General features: G+C 43.8%; 1 protein-coding gene across 2 annotated transcripts in view; it reads left to right on the top strand.

Annotated features, from left to right (window-relative positions):
- mrps2 (mitochondrial ribosomal protein S2) overlaps positions 1-10,306 on the top strand; it is a 20,702-nt gene extending 10,396 nt beyond the window's left edge. For both annotated transcript variants that reach the window (XM_048613821.1, XM_048613820.1), the window contains exons 3-4: positions 2,411-2,537; positions 9,749-10,306. In XM_048613821.1, the coding sequence (XP_048469778.1) occupies positions 2,411-2,537; positions 9,749-10,280 (659 nt within the window). In that variant the 3' untranslated portion in view covers positions 10,281-10,306. The remainder of the gene's footprint in view (positions 1-2,410; positions 2,538-9,748) is intronic.
- Positions 10,307-16,255: the final 5,949 nt, after the last annotated feature.

The raw sequence follows: 16,255 nt of genomic DNA, 5'->3' as shown, positions 1-16,255 counted from the left end.
TATAACCGAAAAGCTCACCTTCCCAGGCTGCCCTCGCGCTTCCTCCCCGTAATGTATGTACTTTGGTAGGAAGAGTAGAGACATAGATTATTTTCTAAATAGGGAAAGGCTTCGGAAATCTGAAGCGCAAGTGGACTTGGGAATCCTAGTTCATGATTCTCAAGGTTAACAAGCACGTTCAGTCGGCAGTTAGGAAGGCAAATACAATATTAGCATTCATTTCAAGACGGCTAGAATACAAGAACAGAAATATACAGGTGAGGCTGTATAAGGGTCTGGTCAGACTACATTAGAAATACTGTGAGCAGTTTTGGGCCTTGTATCTAAGAAAGGAGGTATTGGCTTTGAGGGGATTCAGAGGAAGTTTACAAAAATGATCCCGGGGCTGAAGGGCTTGTCACATGAGGAGCAATTGAGGACTCGGGGTCTTTATTAAATGGAGTTTAGAAGGATGAGGGGAATCTGATTGAAACTTACACTGAGAGGCCTGGATAGAAAGAATGTCAAAAAGATGTTTCCACAAGGAGGAGAGACTAGGGCATAGCCTCAGTAAAAGGACAACTTTTTAGAACTGAGATGAGGACGAATTTCTTCAGAGGCTGGTTTATCTGTGGAACTCATTACCACAGAGGGCTGTGGAGGCCAAATCATTGAGTGTACTTAAGACTGAGGTTAGGTAGGTTCTCGACGAATAAGGAGATCAAAGATTATGAGAAGAAAGCAGGAGAATGGCATTGAAAACCATGCTTGCCATGATCAAACACGGAGCAGACCCGATAGGCTGAATGGCCTAATTCTGTTTTTATGTCTTGTGGTCTTGCAGCACATGAGCCGAGGCGGGGGAGAGACAGGTGATGGAATGAAGGTAGAACAGAGTAGTCTTGCTAATAGAGAAGTTCAGGACTCCATAGCTCAACTTAACATCAAATATGACACCAGTATTTTTGAGCAGTCTGCACCAACCTGAGACAGTGATCAGGGAATGGAATGGAGTGTGCATGAGTTGGGGGAAAGAGGAAATAAGAGAGAAAAGCAGCAGGGGACACAAGTGGTCATTGTGTGCGAGCAGGAAAAGGAGTCATTGCAAGTGACTCCCTGCCCACAAATTGCATGATTGCATCTGGTTCAATGACTGTGGAGAGGTGTTGGAGGACAATGATGTAGTGGATCATATCAAAGGCTACAGGCAGGTTGAGAAGGGAAAGTCAACTTTAGCACAATCACGTAGCTGTTATTAAAATCACAAATGTTATCCCGTTTTGGTATGAAATGAGTGGAATGTTCATTGATGGGTTTCAGACATGGAGTTCTAAGAAATGTAGCCACAGATTTGAATGTGATGTTGTGTGTGAAATGGTGGACCTATTTTTTTCCCCAGGGATGGACATACAAGGAGGTAGGGAGCAAGAAAGGAAGGGGGTGAGCAATACAGGCGTCATTTATCACTGACATACTGGAAGTTTAGAGGCCACATGAGATTGAACTGTAGATTGATACAACAAAGAGGCACACCATTCAGGCCATTAGGCCTGTACTGGCTCTTCGAAAAAAGTTATCCAGTTGGTTGCGCTTTCCCTCAGGCTATAGTTTTCAAGTACTTTTCCAATTCCCTTTTGAAAATTATTATTGAATCTGCTCCACTGTTCTTCCAGCACTTTCCAAGTCATAACAATTTGTATTAAAAAACGATCTCCCCCTCATAAGAAGGTTGAGTCTTGCTGTGAATGTTGGTAAGGAGCTTATATGAGGCAAGAGGAGTAGAATAATCTTGAATTAGGAAGCTAAGAGGTGAGCTGAGGTTATCAATGAATGAAGTAAGACTGTTGTAGTGCAGTATATTTTGTACATTACATTAGTTTTATTGGTTATGGCTATGGGATGCTTTACGTTCGTCAGTAGCTGTCGCAGGGTGGTTGTTGGTTTGTGGGCTACTCTGATACCTAGGGGACTGAGTAGTGTAACTACCTGGGTCAAAAGGTCCAGGTTCAAGTCCTATCTGCTTCAGAGGTATGTCATATCATACCTGAACAGGTTAATTAAAAGTATCTGGATAAAGAGTGCTATTGTGGGGACAAAGTGGTAGTTGTACAAAATGAATTTGAAGATAGAAGGGGTCAGAGCAGGTTGAGATTTGGTGATAAGAGTTAAATCGCCGCCACAACCGTCTGGGTGGGCAGATGGTGAAAAGTATCATTGTGTTTCAGTAGGGGTAAGATATTCCCATCTGTCAGTGTACTTTCTGTCAAAGCTGCTATATCAATGCGATCAGCTACAATAAGAGGTATGAAAGACCATTCTATCTGTGAAGAATTGTGGTAAAGCGTGCATGGCTCAGTAGTGATGGCTCAGTGTTAATTTTGATCCTGTGCTAACTTATCTGTATTAACTAATGACTGTGTAATTATTCTAGAAAATGACATGCTATTGACTGATCCCCTGAAACACCCAGACTTCTTTCATGTCAGTGAACTCTTCTCTCTGAAAGACCTCTTCGATGCCAGGGTGCACTTTGGTCACAAAAGAGGTTGTCGGAACAGGTAGGTGATCAACCTGCTGATATTGACGGTGAAGTCCTTTTGAAACTGCTCAAGCAGGTGCTTCTGTAGATTGGGGGGTTGGAAGAGAAAAGAGGAGTGTAATTATATCACTTTAGTCTCATAGAAAGGCTATTCCACTGAAGGGGGCAATTCCACAGAGTGTTCCTGCTGGTTTGTTCACAACAGTAAATCCATCTGTCCCACAACTCTGCCTTTTCCCTAAAAATATCTTCTCTATTCAGATAACTACCCAATTTCTGGAAGTATTCTCATAAATCTTTTCTTCACCTGCTGCAGTGTCTTCACGTTCTTTATGATATGTGGTGCCCAGAGTGACACAGTTTAAAGTTTTTGAGAAGATTTGTAGCTCAGGTTGTGGATGAGGTTGTAGACTTGCTCGCCGAGCCGGTGGGTTTGGTTGCAGACGTTTCGTCACCCTGCTAGGTAACATCGTCAGTGCGCCTTTGGTGAAGCGTTGGTATTCTGTCCCACTTGTTATTTACATAGCCCGGTTTGCTGAGTTGGTTGGCATTACTTCCAGTTCTGTTTTTCAGTGGTTTGTATTATCGGGTCCAGTTCAATGTGTTTGTTGGTGGCGTTCCGGTTGGAATGCCAGGCCTCCTGGAATTCCCTTGAGGTGGCTTAGTGGTTAGCACTGCTGCCTCACAGCGCCAGTAACCCAGGTAGGTTCTTTACTCAGAGAGTGGTAGGGGCGTGGAATGCATTGCCAGAGAGGGTAGTGGAGTCGGCCTCATTGAGGGCATTTAAGCGGCTATTAGATAGGCAAATGGATAATAGTATAAGATAGGGGTGGAGGTTAGATAGACCTTAGGTTTAGAGTAAAAGTTCGGCACAAGATCGTGGGCCGAAGGGCCTGTACCGTGCTGTACAGTTCTATGTTCAATCCCATCCTCGGGCAACTGCCTGTGTGGAATTTACACATTCTCCCCATGTCTGCGTGGGTTTCCTCTGGGTGCTCCGGTTTCGTCCCTCAATCCAAAGATGTGCAGGCTAGGTGGATTGGCCATGCTAAATTGTCGATAGTGTTCAGGGATGTATAGATTAGGTGGGTTGCAGAGGGATGGGTCTGGGTGGGATGCTCTGAAGGTTGGTGTGGACTGGTTGGGCTGAAGGGCCTGTTTCCACACTGTAGGGATTCTATGATCTATGTCTCTGTTTGGCTTGTACTATTATGGATGTGTTGTCCCAGTCGAATTTGTGTCCTTCTTTGTCCATGTATATTGAGACCAGAGAGAATTAGTCATGTCTCTTGGTGGCTAGTTGGTGTTCGTGTATCTTTATTGTCAGTTTTCCTCCAGTTTGGCCTATGTAATGTTTTTCACAGTCCTTGCATAGTATTTTGTACAGTACGTTAGTTTTATTGGTTATGGCTATGGGATGCTTTACGTTCGTCAGTAGCTGTCGCAGGGTGGTTGTTGATTTGTGGGCTACTCTGATATCTAGGGGTCTGAGTAGTCTCGTGATCATCTCTGGTATGTCTCTGATGTACGGTAGGGTGACTAGTGCGTCTGGCGTGTTGTGTCTTCTTGTTGCGGTCTATTACGGAGGTATCCTTTGCAAGCCAGATCGGGAGTCCCGCATGGTGTGTTGCCTGCCCGGTGCCAGGGTGCAAGACATCTCTGACCGGCTTGAAAGGATATTGGAGCGGGAGGGGGAGGATCCAGTTGTTGTGGTCCACGTTGGGACTAACAACATAGGCAAGGCTAGGATGGAGGACCTGTTTGGGGATTATCAAGCACTAGGAACGAAATTAAGGAACAGGTCCTCGAGGGTCATAATCTCCGGATTACTGCCCGAGCCACATGCAAATTGGCTTAGGGATAAGAAAATTAGGGAAGTAAACACGTGGCTAAGGGAGTGGTGTGGGAAAGAGGGGTTCCATTTCATGGGGCATTGGCATCAGTTTTGGAACCGGAGGGATCTGTACCGATGGGACGGTCTCCACCTGAACCGATCTGGAACCAGTGTTCTTGCGAAAAGGATGAATAGGGTGGTCACTAGGACTTTAAACTAGTGAGTTGGGGGGGAAGGGAAAGGGAAAACGACAGGGAGTATGATGGTAAATGAAAAGGTAAGCAGCAGGTTAGCATGTGTGCAGGAGGGTTTAAGTTCAAGGCAGACTATGAAAGAAGCAAAAAGGAAGGATAACTCAGGAGATATTATTAGAGATGTTGGAAATCATGAGGGTAAGAAAGCTAGCATAAAGGCACTTGACCTGAATGCTCGTAGCATTCGTAACAAGGTTGATGAGTTAACGGCACAAATCATCGCGAATGAATATGATTTGGTAGGCATTACGGAGACATGGTTACAGGATGGTCACGACTGGGAGTTAAATATCCAAGGGTACCGGACTATTCGGAAGGATAGACAGGAAGGTAAGGGAGGTGGTGTAGCTCTGATATTCAAGGACGCCATCAGGGCGGTGCTAAGAGATGATATAGGTTCTATGGAGAATGAGGTTGAATCCATTTGGGTGGAAGTTAGAAATTCTAAGAGGAAAAGGTCACTGATAGGCGTAGTCTATAGGCCACCAAATAATAACATCACATTGGGGTGGGCAATAAACAAAGAAATAACTAATGCCTGTAAAAATGGTACGGCAATTATCATGGGGGATTTTAACCTACATGTAGATTGGTCGAACCAGCTTGGTCAGGGTAGCCTTGAGGAGGAGTTCGTTGAGTGTATCCGTGATAGTTTTCTTGAACAGTATGTAATGGAACCAACGCGGGAGCAAGCTATCCTTGACCTGGTCCTGTGTAATGAGACAGGAATAATTAATGACCTCATAGTTAGGGATACTCTTGGAAGGAGTGATCACAGTATGGTTGAATTTAGAATACAGATGGAGAGTGTGAAGATAAAATCCAATACAAGGGTCCTGTGCTTGAACAAGGAGAACTACAATAGAATGAGGGAGGACTTGGCTAAAGTAAACTGGAAACAAAGATTTTATGGTGGGACAGTTGACGAGCAGTGGAGGACTTTCAAAGCAATCTTTCAAAGTGCTCAGCAAAAGTATATTCCAATGAAAAGGCAGAACTGTAAGAAAAGGGGTAATCTGCCATGGGTGTCTAAAGAAATAAGGGAGGCTATCAAATTGAAAAAGAAGGCATACAGAGTGGCCAAAAACAGCATGAAACTAAAAGATTGGGAAAACTTTAAACGTCAACAGAAAGCCACAAAAAGAGCTATAAGGAAAAGTAAGATAGAACATGAGAAAAAACTAGCACAGAATATAAAGACAGATAGGAAAAGTTTCTATAAATATATAAAACGAAAAAGAGTGGCTAAAGTAAACGTTGGCCCTTTAGAGCATGAGAAGGGGAATTTAGTTATGGGATATGATGAAATGGCCGAGGCATTGAACAGGTATTTTGTATCAGTCTCCACAGTGGAGGACACTAATAACATGCCAGTAATTGACAAAGAGACAAAGGTAGGTGAGGACCTGGAAACAATCATAATTACAGAAGAGGTAGTGTTGGGCAAGCTAATGGAGCTAAGGATTGATAAGTCTCCTGGCCCTGATGGAATGCATCCCAGGGTACTAAAAGAGATGGCGGGAGAAATAGCAGGTGCACTGGCGGTAATTTTCCAAAATTCGCTAGACTCTGGGGCAGTCCCAGCAGATTGGAAAACAGCAAATGTGACGCCACTGTTTAAAAAGGGAAGTAGACAAAAGATGGGGAATTATAGACCAGTTAGCTTAACCTCTGTAGTGGGGAAGATGCTTGAGTCTATTATCAAGGGAGAAATAGCAAGGCATCTTGATAGAAATTGTCCCGTTGGGCAGACGCAGCATGGGTTCATGAAGGGCTGGTCATGCTTGACAAATCTTTTGGAATTCTATGAAGACATTACGAGCGAGGTGGACAATGGGGACCCAGTGGATGTGGTGTACCGAGACTTCCAAAAGGCCTTCGACAAGGTGCCGCACAAGAGGCTACTGCATAAGATAAGGATGCATGGCATTAAGGGTAAAGTATTAGCATGGATAGAGGATTGGTTGACTAACAGGAAGCAAAGAGTGGGGATAAATGAGTGCTATTCTAGCTGGCAGTCAGTGATTAGTGGTGTGCCTTAGGGATCGGTGTTGGCACTGCAATTATTTACAATTTATATAGATGATTTGGAGTTGGGGACCACGTGTAGGGTGTCAAAGTTTGCAGATGACACTAAGATGAGTGGCAAAGCAAAGTGTGCAGAGGACTGTGAAACTTTGCAGGGGAACCTAGATACATTGAGTGAGTGGGCAAAGGTCTGGCAGATGGAATACAATGTAAATAAATGTGAAGTCATACATTTTGGTAGGAGTAATAGTAAAAAGGATTATTACTTGAATGGTAAAAAGTTGCAGCATGCTGCCATGCAGAGGGACCTGGGTGTCCTTGTGCATGAATCACAGAAGGTAGGTCTGCAGGTACAACAAGTAATTAGGAAGGCAAATGGAATTTTGTCCTTCATTGCTAAAGGGATTGAAATTAAAAGCAGAGAGGTTATGTTGCAGCTGTACAAGGTGCTGGTGAGGCCACACCTGGAGTACTGTGTGCAGTTTTGGTCTCCTTACTTGAGAAAGGATGTACTGGCACTGAAGGGCGTGCAAAGGAGGTTCACTAGGTTGATTCCGGAGTTGAGGGGGTTGGCTTATGAGGAGAGACTGAGTAGATTGGGATTATATTCATTGGAATTCAGAAGATTGAAGGGGGGATCTTATAGAAACATATAAAATTATGAAGGGAATAGATAAGATAGAAGTAGAGAGGATGTTTCCACCGGCAGGTGAAGCTAGGACAAGAGGGCATAGCCTCAAGATTAGAGGGAGCAGATTTAGGACTGAACTGAGAAGGAATTTCTTCACCCAGAGGGTTGTTAATCTATGGAATTCCTTGCCCAGTGAAGTAGTTGACGCTACTTCAGTAAATGCTTTTTTAAAAAAAAAAGGTAGTTTTTGAACAATAAAGGAATTAAGGGATACGGTGAGAATGCGGGTAAGTGGATCTGAGTCCACAAAAGGATCAGCCATGATCTTATTGAATGGCGGAGCAGGCTCGAAGGGCCAGACGGCCTACTCCTCCTCCTAGTTCTTATGTTCTTATGTTCTAATGGTGGATTGTGCTTTTTGGGTATCTATTCCTTTTAAAAACTCCATATAATTTCCCCTGTTCAGGCATGGAACGGATACCCAAAAAGCACAATCTGTCGTTACCTCCGTAACAGACCGCAACAAGAAGACACAATACGCCAGACGCACTAGTCACCCTACCGTACATCAGAGACATTCCAGAGATGATCATGAGACTACTCAGACCCCTCGGTATCAGAGTAGCCCACAAACCAACAACCACCCTGCGACAGCTACTGACGAATGTAAAGCATCCCATAGCCATAACCAATAAAACTAACGTAATGTACAAAATACTATGGAAGGACTGTGAAAAACATTACATAGGCCAAACTGGAGGAAAACTGACAATAAGATACACAAACACCAACTAGCCACCAAGAGACACGACTAATTCTCACTGGTCTGAATACACCCGGACAAAGAAGGACACGAATTTGACTGGGACAACACATCCACAATAACGCAAACCAAATAAAGACATGCCATGGAATTCCTGGAGGCCTGGCATTCCAACTGAAACTCCATCAACAAACACATTGAATTGGCCCTGATATACAAACCACTGAAAAACAGAACTGGAAGTAATACCAACCACCCCAGCAAACCGGGGCATATAAATAACAGAGATAACAAGGTGTGGAGGTGGATGAACACAGCAGGCCAAGCAGCATCAGAGGAGCAGGAAAGCTGATGTTTCGGGCCTAGACCCTTCTTTAGAAAAAGGCCCAAAACGTCAGCTTTCCTGCTCCTCTGATGCTGCTTGGCCTGCTGTGTTCATCTAGCCCTACACCTTGTTATCTGAGATTCTCCAGCATCTGCAGTTCCAACTATCTCATATAAATAGCAAGTGGGACAGAACACCAACGCTTCACCAAAGGCGCACTGATGTTACCTAGCAGGGTGAGCGAAACATTTGCAATCAAACACACCGGCTCAGCAAGCAAGTCTACAACCTCAGTGACACAGTACTGCAGTTGAGGTCCAAGCAATATTTTCTAAATGTTCAAAATCACCTTGCTTTTCCATATTCTGTGCCTCTATTTATAAAGCTTAGGATTCATCATTAACCACTTTCACTGAAAACTTCAGGTATCTCAGCTCATGCATTGCCTTTAGAATTCTACTTATTTTTTGCATCTCTTTGTTATTCTTAACCAAAATGTATCAGTTCACACTTCCTTCGATTTAAATTTCATCTGCCATATGCCCATCTGTTCAGCCAGTCTGCCTGTGTCCTCTTGAAGTCTGTCACTGTCCTCAGAGTTCCAAGCTTTGTCTCATTTGCAGGGTTTGAAATTGTGCCATGCACACCCAAGTCTAGATCATGAACATAGAACTGGAGGAACCCCATACCTTCCTCCAGTCTGAAAAGCAATAATTCACCACTACTCTGATTCCTGCGATTCAAAGGACTTCACCTTTGCTGATGACTGTGTTATGGTGCACTTTACCAAATGCTTTTTGTGAGTCCCTAAGCACCCAACACCGATTGCATTACCCTCATCAACCTTCTCTGGTATTCCAGCAAAAACTCAACCAAGTTAAACACAATTTATTCATAACTAATCTGTGCTTAACAGTTAATCAATCTTTAATTAATCTAGATTTGTACAAGTAGCCATAAATTTTGACTGGGATTCTCATGACTAAAACCTTTCCTGTCACCAAGGTTAAACTGAATGGCCTGTAATTGCTGGGTTTATCCAAACATTCTTTTTTGAACAAGTACGTAACATTGTTTGAACAGGAAAAAGAAATTGTGGTGTAAGGGGAAAAGATGGAGTGGAACTAGGTGAATTGCCCTTGCAGAGAGCTGGCACAGACACAGTGAACCAAATGGCTGCCTACTGCATTGAAAATACTCTGTTGTATAATTTCTGGCCTCAGGCACCACCCTTTTTTTTTGTCTGGTTCAGTCTAATTACAGAGTTTCACTGTCTATGATTCGACAGTTTCCAGTCACAACTGATTGAGGGAAATTGCTCGGTGAGGTAAAAGGAATGAGGATAATGGCATGAATGTTAATTATTATTTATGGGAATTCTTTCACTTCCATTAGGCTGATGGAGCCATATCTCTTTGGTTGCCGATTGGGCCAGGACATCATTGATTTGGATCAGTCTATTCTTTACCTTCAACAAGCTCTAAACTTCACCGCCCATTGTGCCTATCGGAAAGGGATCATCCTGTTTGTGAGTCGCATGCGTCAGTTTGCTCACCTGATAGAGGAAACCGCAAAGGAGTGCGGGGAGTATGCACACACCAGATACTGGCAGGGTGGCTTGCTGACCAATGCACATGTCCAGTATGGAACTGGTGTTCGCCTGCCTGATCTCATCATCTTTCTCAGTACTTTGAATAATGTATTTGAGCAGCACGTTGCAGTGCGAGATGCTGCCAAGATGAATATTCCAACAGTGGGAATAGTAGACAGTAACTGTAATCCCAGTCTCATTACTTACCCCATTCCGGGAAATGATGACTCTCCTTCGGCAATTAATCTCTACTGTAAACTTTTTAAAATGACCATTCTTCGAGCAAAAGACAAGAGACGTCAAATGGACCTACTGTATGGAATTCAGAAAAAATGACCAAATAAAGTTGTTAATATACAAAACAATTGCTATCATCAAGCACAGCGATTTGTAACTCAGATTATGTCCATCGTTGAAAAATGGAAAAAGTGTGTTAAATTAGTCCGCTCATAGCACTTGATGTCTTTTGAATGCTGCTACAGACCAGGGAGGATAAATGATGGGAAGGAAGGAGTTCCTGCGTGTGAAACGATTGGAAATATTTTGAGATAGAAGTAGAAAAAAATGTTTTTATTTGTATTTGTGGCTTCTAGTTTTATGTTCCCTACAGTGAAAACAAAGTGCTAGAGAAACTCAGCAGGTCTGGTAGCAACTGTGGAGAGAGAAAAAGTTAGAGGTTTCAGTCTGATATGATTTCTTAGGAACTGAAAGGAACTGGAAAATGGTGATTTTCTTTTAATGCTAAGGTGGGGAGATGAGCGAGTGGGACAGATTAAGGGGCTCACTAGAGCAAAAGGGAAAGGCAGTGATAATAGTGAGATAGAGATGTAAAATAGGTGTAAATGCTGGCAGTATGGTGGAGAAAATGAGGAAAGGCAGGTTCCTACATCTAATGGAATTGAAAGCATGAAAGGTGTAGGAGGTGAGTGGTCATTTCATTGAAGACTGGCTTCTCATGATAACCAATGAAGATGATAGCAAGGGGGTTAACCTGTAGGAGACCCCATAGCAATGCTATTTATTTGGACACATGGTGTCATTGAAAATGAATTCAACTGTATAAGTTGCTCTGTTTGTGAATTTGGTAAACAGTTTCAGACACCAGTGGTTTAGCTACATTATATGACCAATGCCAGAGGAGTGCACTGTCGCTGTAGCCCTCTTGCACCACGGGTTACAAGATAAAATACCTTTTCCAGTTAACCAAGATAGATAACTAATTACATTATCCAAATCCGGCTTTCAACACCAGGTGTCTCAATAAAAATTGGTTTATTACCAAAACAAAACTTACTCAATTAAGATGCAGTAATTGGTTAACATAGACAGTCAGTAATAAGGAAGGTAAATGCTTATCCTTCTATCCTCAAAACACACCGGTGTGTACAAATCTCTCTCTCTCCCCCTATCCCTCTCTCTCTCTCTCTCTCTCTCTCTCCCTCCCTCTGTCTCTGTCTTGCTGAAACACCACAATCACATTCACACACTCTCGTTCATACAAACACATTCTCTCACATTCAAATGCACTTTCACATAAACAAACTATCAGACAAATACATACGCATGAACAGACAGACACTCGACAACAAACCCCGTCACTTTCAAAAGCACACTCTCACACTCAGTCACACGTATGTGCAAAAAAAGCATGCACAAGTGCACACCCACATACATGCACAAATACAATCGGTCATGATTCATTGGGGTAGCGTGCTGGAAAATCAATCTGCTATTCCTAGAGTCATCACAACAGTTAAAGATTTTGAAATAATTGTACAATATTCTCCAATTATACCTAGTTTTCAGACCCAGGTTGATAGGAAGCACAGAGCAGGCCTCTACTTAACAGGAATTACTATTTATTACAACTAAGTAGACTATAGCTACACATAAACAATTATAAAATGTCGACATATAATTGTGCAGTTCAAAACTCTAATTCCCCCTTAAACTCTCCCTATACACAGAAGGCAGAAGTAGATCGTTGATGGAGGAATATACAGAGAAGGGAGTTTGGTTACTGATATAATCCTCATGATTCTTATGCTGGTCAGAATATTGTTTTCCAGTCATCTTTCTCCAGATGCCTCCACTGGTTTGTAAGAAACACAAGATGGCTAATTCATTGATAAAAGGTTTCTGACTTATCAGTTAAAAGACACAGCTTACAAAAGTTGATGAAATAAAGATGAATTGGTTTGTTTTGGGTTTAAAATGGGTTTTGACTACAGAGAACAGATGGACAGCTCTTGTGCTGTCTTGTTTCCAGTCCTAAATGGCACAGTTGTCTGAGAACCAATCACACAGTTGTTGGGTGGCAAAAGTGTTTTGTGATTCGTCTATGGACTCGTGACCAGTTATCAATCAACTTCTTGTTGATGCCCAAATGCATCTGTATGCAGAACACTTTGGCTTCTGTTTGCCTGCAACCATTTCAAATACAGCTTGTTCAAACAACTGGACAAACACCATACCCACCTTACTTGGGGAGGATGCACCAGTGCCAGGCAGTGTACTCGGCCGTGTTCTCTGCTAGAATCAACTGGGCCAAATGTTCAGGACTCCTGATCAGTCTAAGTCTGGTGAATTCCTTGCTGGAGGAGTTACAGGGATTTAAATGGAGCATCACCCATCTCCTCTCTCTGGGGGGTCTACCTTAGCCCAACTGAGGAATCCTGGCTGGTGAATTAGCAGGAGCTGGGGGCCAAAGCCTTGGTTCACCAAGGCCGCTGCTCCATAGTGCTATCTTACAGGAGCCGAGTGCTGTTCAGAAACCAGTTGGTGGCTTCTGTGCTGTGGTTCTGACTGGTCCCTTTGACCCCCTCCTCCTGGTTTCATCACAAAAATCTAGAGGACGTTGGTTCATTTTGGGAGCAAAAAGATGCATTGTTTTACAGAAAAGGTTCAGAATCTCCCCATTGAGGGGGGTGGTCTGCCACTGATGTGTCTCTGTACCCAGGTGGCAACTTTCCACCTTTGGACCCTGCGGCGATTCCTTTGCGTCAAGCCTCCTCCCAGGTGCTGTGCCTGGCGACGTATTTTTTTCTGCCAGTTGTGTGACCCGCACTGGACCTTCACCATCAGGAGTAGGGCTATCATCAGAGAGCCCTTGCTCAGGAATCTGCATCTCCTCCATTGCGTGTTTGAGTGACTGGCAGAGGAGAGGGCCGTGGCCATGGGGGTGTCCAAAGTCAGGAATGTTAGGTGACAGGGACTGGGCTGAATGTTGCCTCAGGAATTGGTAAACTGGGTGGTGTTGGATGTCCAGCTCATAGCCAATGCCATCTGTCACCTGAAGATGGTGGTGTTCAGACCTGACATTGTGCACCAGTTGGAGGATGCTCATGTGTGGTGGAAATGCGTCTGTGTGTGACCCTGCTCAGATGGAATTTCACATCGGCTCCGGATCCTGAACCTCCCTCAAGAGCCTGCGTCCCACAAGCTGAGCTGTGTCATGGGAAAATTGGTGGGTCCTTCCACCTGGCACGGAGGTGGTTTTTGTATAGGCTGCTGCTGCACACCATCTACTTCAACTCCTTCATCTGTTTCCAGACACCCCTTGGTGTGGTTATTTACTGCCCAGGGATCCCCAGTGGAATACTGTCTACATAGGAGTCCTCCAATTTTCATCAGGGACCTGAAGTGGAGGGTGTTGAATGCAGCAGCCCCACAAGACCACAGATTGCGGTGAATGACGGACTCCCAGCCTAGCTTTTTATTTCATGGTGCTGTGGGGTCCATGGACCATGTATATATTGGTTGTGGTAATTGCACCCCCTTTGTTAGTCATTTAAAAAACTCATTTGTTGTGCTTTTAGTTACAGTTCAGCCCAATGATCCTGATCTTTGGGCATCTAGTGCAGAAGAGTATGGGCAAGACAGAGGACCTCCTCATGGGTTCGCTCCTACTAGCTATAAACAGGTCTAGGCACTGGTCTGTGGAAGGTTCATTACTGCCGATTGTCTGCCTCTCTTCTACAGCTACGTTCAAGCCCAGATGTCCTTTGAAAGGGAGCATATGGCATCCATCAATATTCCTGATGCCTTTAGAGAGAAGTGGGCACCATAGGTGGTAGAGTGCTTTATCTCTCCTTCCAACTCCCATTTTGATTTCGCCCCCTACTCTTTTAACTATCTTTCTCTTTGTTGGTTTGCACTGCCCTGAATGGGCTTTGCACAAAGATTATTCAATTAAAAACAGGTGATTTACTGCTGGTGATTAATAGAAGAAGAAAAACAGTTGATGGGGAATAAAAATGTTCAGTTTTGTATAAGAGCACTTCTGAGTATAAAATAAACGATAAGCAGACCCAGGGATGGGACTGTAGAACTGTCTGTCCCAGGCTGGAACTAGCCTATGTACTTTATGGGAAGTGGCTATGTTTTGGTGTTTTAACAATCAACAATGTTACCTTCTGGCCTGGTTTCTACAACTCCCTGTAATTTCTTTGCACATGTGTACCTCTACATCTTTGCTACTAGTTGACTGCAGTCTGTACACTACACCAAGCAATGTATACAGTCATCGAGTCATTCAGTACAGAACAGGCTCTATGGCCCTTCAAGACTGTACCACCTAAAATATACTACTATCTACACTGGTCCCACTTTCCAACACTTGGCTGATAGCCTTGAATGTTATAACGTTTTAAGTGCTCATCCAAGTTCTTGTTAAAGTTTGTGAGGTTACCCACCTCACCTGTCCTTCCAGGCAGTGCATTCCAGACACCCACCAGCCATCTGGGTGAATAAATCTTTCCTCAAATCCCCTCTAAACCTCCAGCCTTTCACGTTAAAAGTGTGCCCCCTTCTTCTTGACCCTTCCACTAAAGGATGCAGCTACTTTCTATTCACCCTGTCCATGCCCCTCATAATTCTATACACACTATCAGGTCCCTTGTCAAACTTCTCTGCTCCAAAGAAAACAAACCGAGTCTAGCCAGCATCTCTCTATAGTTAAACTGCTCCATCCCAAGCAATATCAAGGTGAACGTCCTCTGCACCCTGTCCAGTGCAATCACATTCTTCCTCTAGTGCAGAGACCAGAACTGCACGCAGTGCTCCAGTTGTGGCCTAACTAAAGTTCTGTACAGCTTCAGTGTAACCTCCTTGCTGTTACAATCTATGCCATGATTGATAAAATCCCATATGCCTTCTTAACTACCCTATTAACCTGTCCTGTCACATTCAGGGATCTGTGGACAAGCACCCAAGATCCCTGTGTTTCTCAGTCCTATTTAGTATCCTGCCACTCATTGCGTACTTGTTACCTTTTCCAAAGTACATCAACTCACATTTATCAGGGTTAAATACCATCTGTCACTGATCTGACCAATTTGTTTATATCTTCTTATAATTGAAGACCTTCCACTTCATTGATGTGCCACCCGGCCAATTTTCATGTCATTCACAAGCTTACCTACCGCCCTCTCTCCCACCACGCACACTTTCTCTCATCTGCATAATTTTTGGATTTCACAAACAATAGAGACCTAGCACTGATCCCAGTGGTATTTCCTCTCTAACAGCATTGTGGGTCAACCTACAGCAGGTGGACTGCAGTGGTTCAAGAAGGCAACTCACCATCACCTTCTCAAAGGCAACTAGGGACTGGCATTAAAAATGCTGGCCCAGCCAGTGATGCCCACCTCCCAAGAGTGTTTAAAAAAAGTTCCACTCACACAAACACCTTCTACCATCACCCTCTATCATCTGCCAATGTATTTGTGAATGTTTTACTCCTTGTCTCACCAAATCTGTCTTATCATAGAGTTATAGAGATGTACAGCATGGAAAAGGACCAACTCGTCCATGCCAACTAGATATCCTAAATAAATCTAGTTGCATTTGCCAGCATTTGACTCATATCACTCTAAACCCTTTCCATTCATGTAGCCATCCAGGTGCCTTTTAAATGTTGTAATTGTACCATGCTCCACCCACTTCCTCTGGCAGCTCATTCCCTACACGCACCACCCTCTGCATGAAAAAGTTGCCCCTTAGGTCACTTTTAAATCTTTCCCCTCTCATCTTAAACCTATGCCCTCCAGTTTTGGACTCCCCTACCCTGGTGAAAAGACCTTGTCTATTTACCCTATCCATGCCCCTCATGATTTTATAAACCTCGATAAGGTCACCCCTCAGCATCCAACACTCCAGGGAAAATAGCCCCAGCCTATTCAGCCTCTCCCTATAGCTCAAACCCTCTAACTCTGGCAGCAGAGATAGTAGGAACTGCAGATGCTGGAGAATCCGAGACAACAAGGTGCAGGGCTGGATGAACACAGCAGGCCAAGCAGCATCATAGGAGC

The sequence above is a fragment of the Rhincodon typus genome, chromosome 28 (assembly GCF_021869965.1).
Source record: "Rhincodon typus isolate 14 chromosome 28, sRhiTyp1.1, whole genome shotgun sequence".
In the NCBI taxonomy this organism is placed as follows: domain Eukaryota; kingdom Metazoa; phylum Chordata; class Chondrichthyes; order Orectolobiformes; family Rhincodontidae; genus Rhincodon; species Rhincodon typus.
Note: the sequence above shows the minus strand (reverse complement) of the source record. Positions and strands in the feature narration are given on the sequence as shown.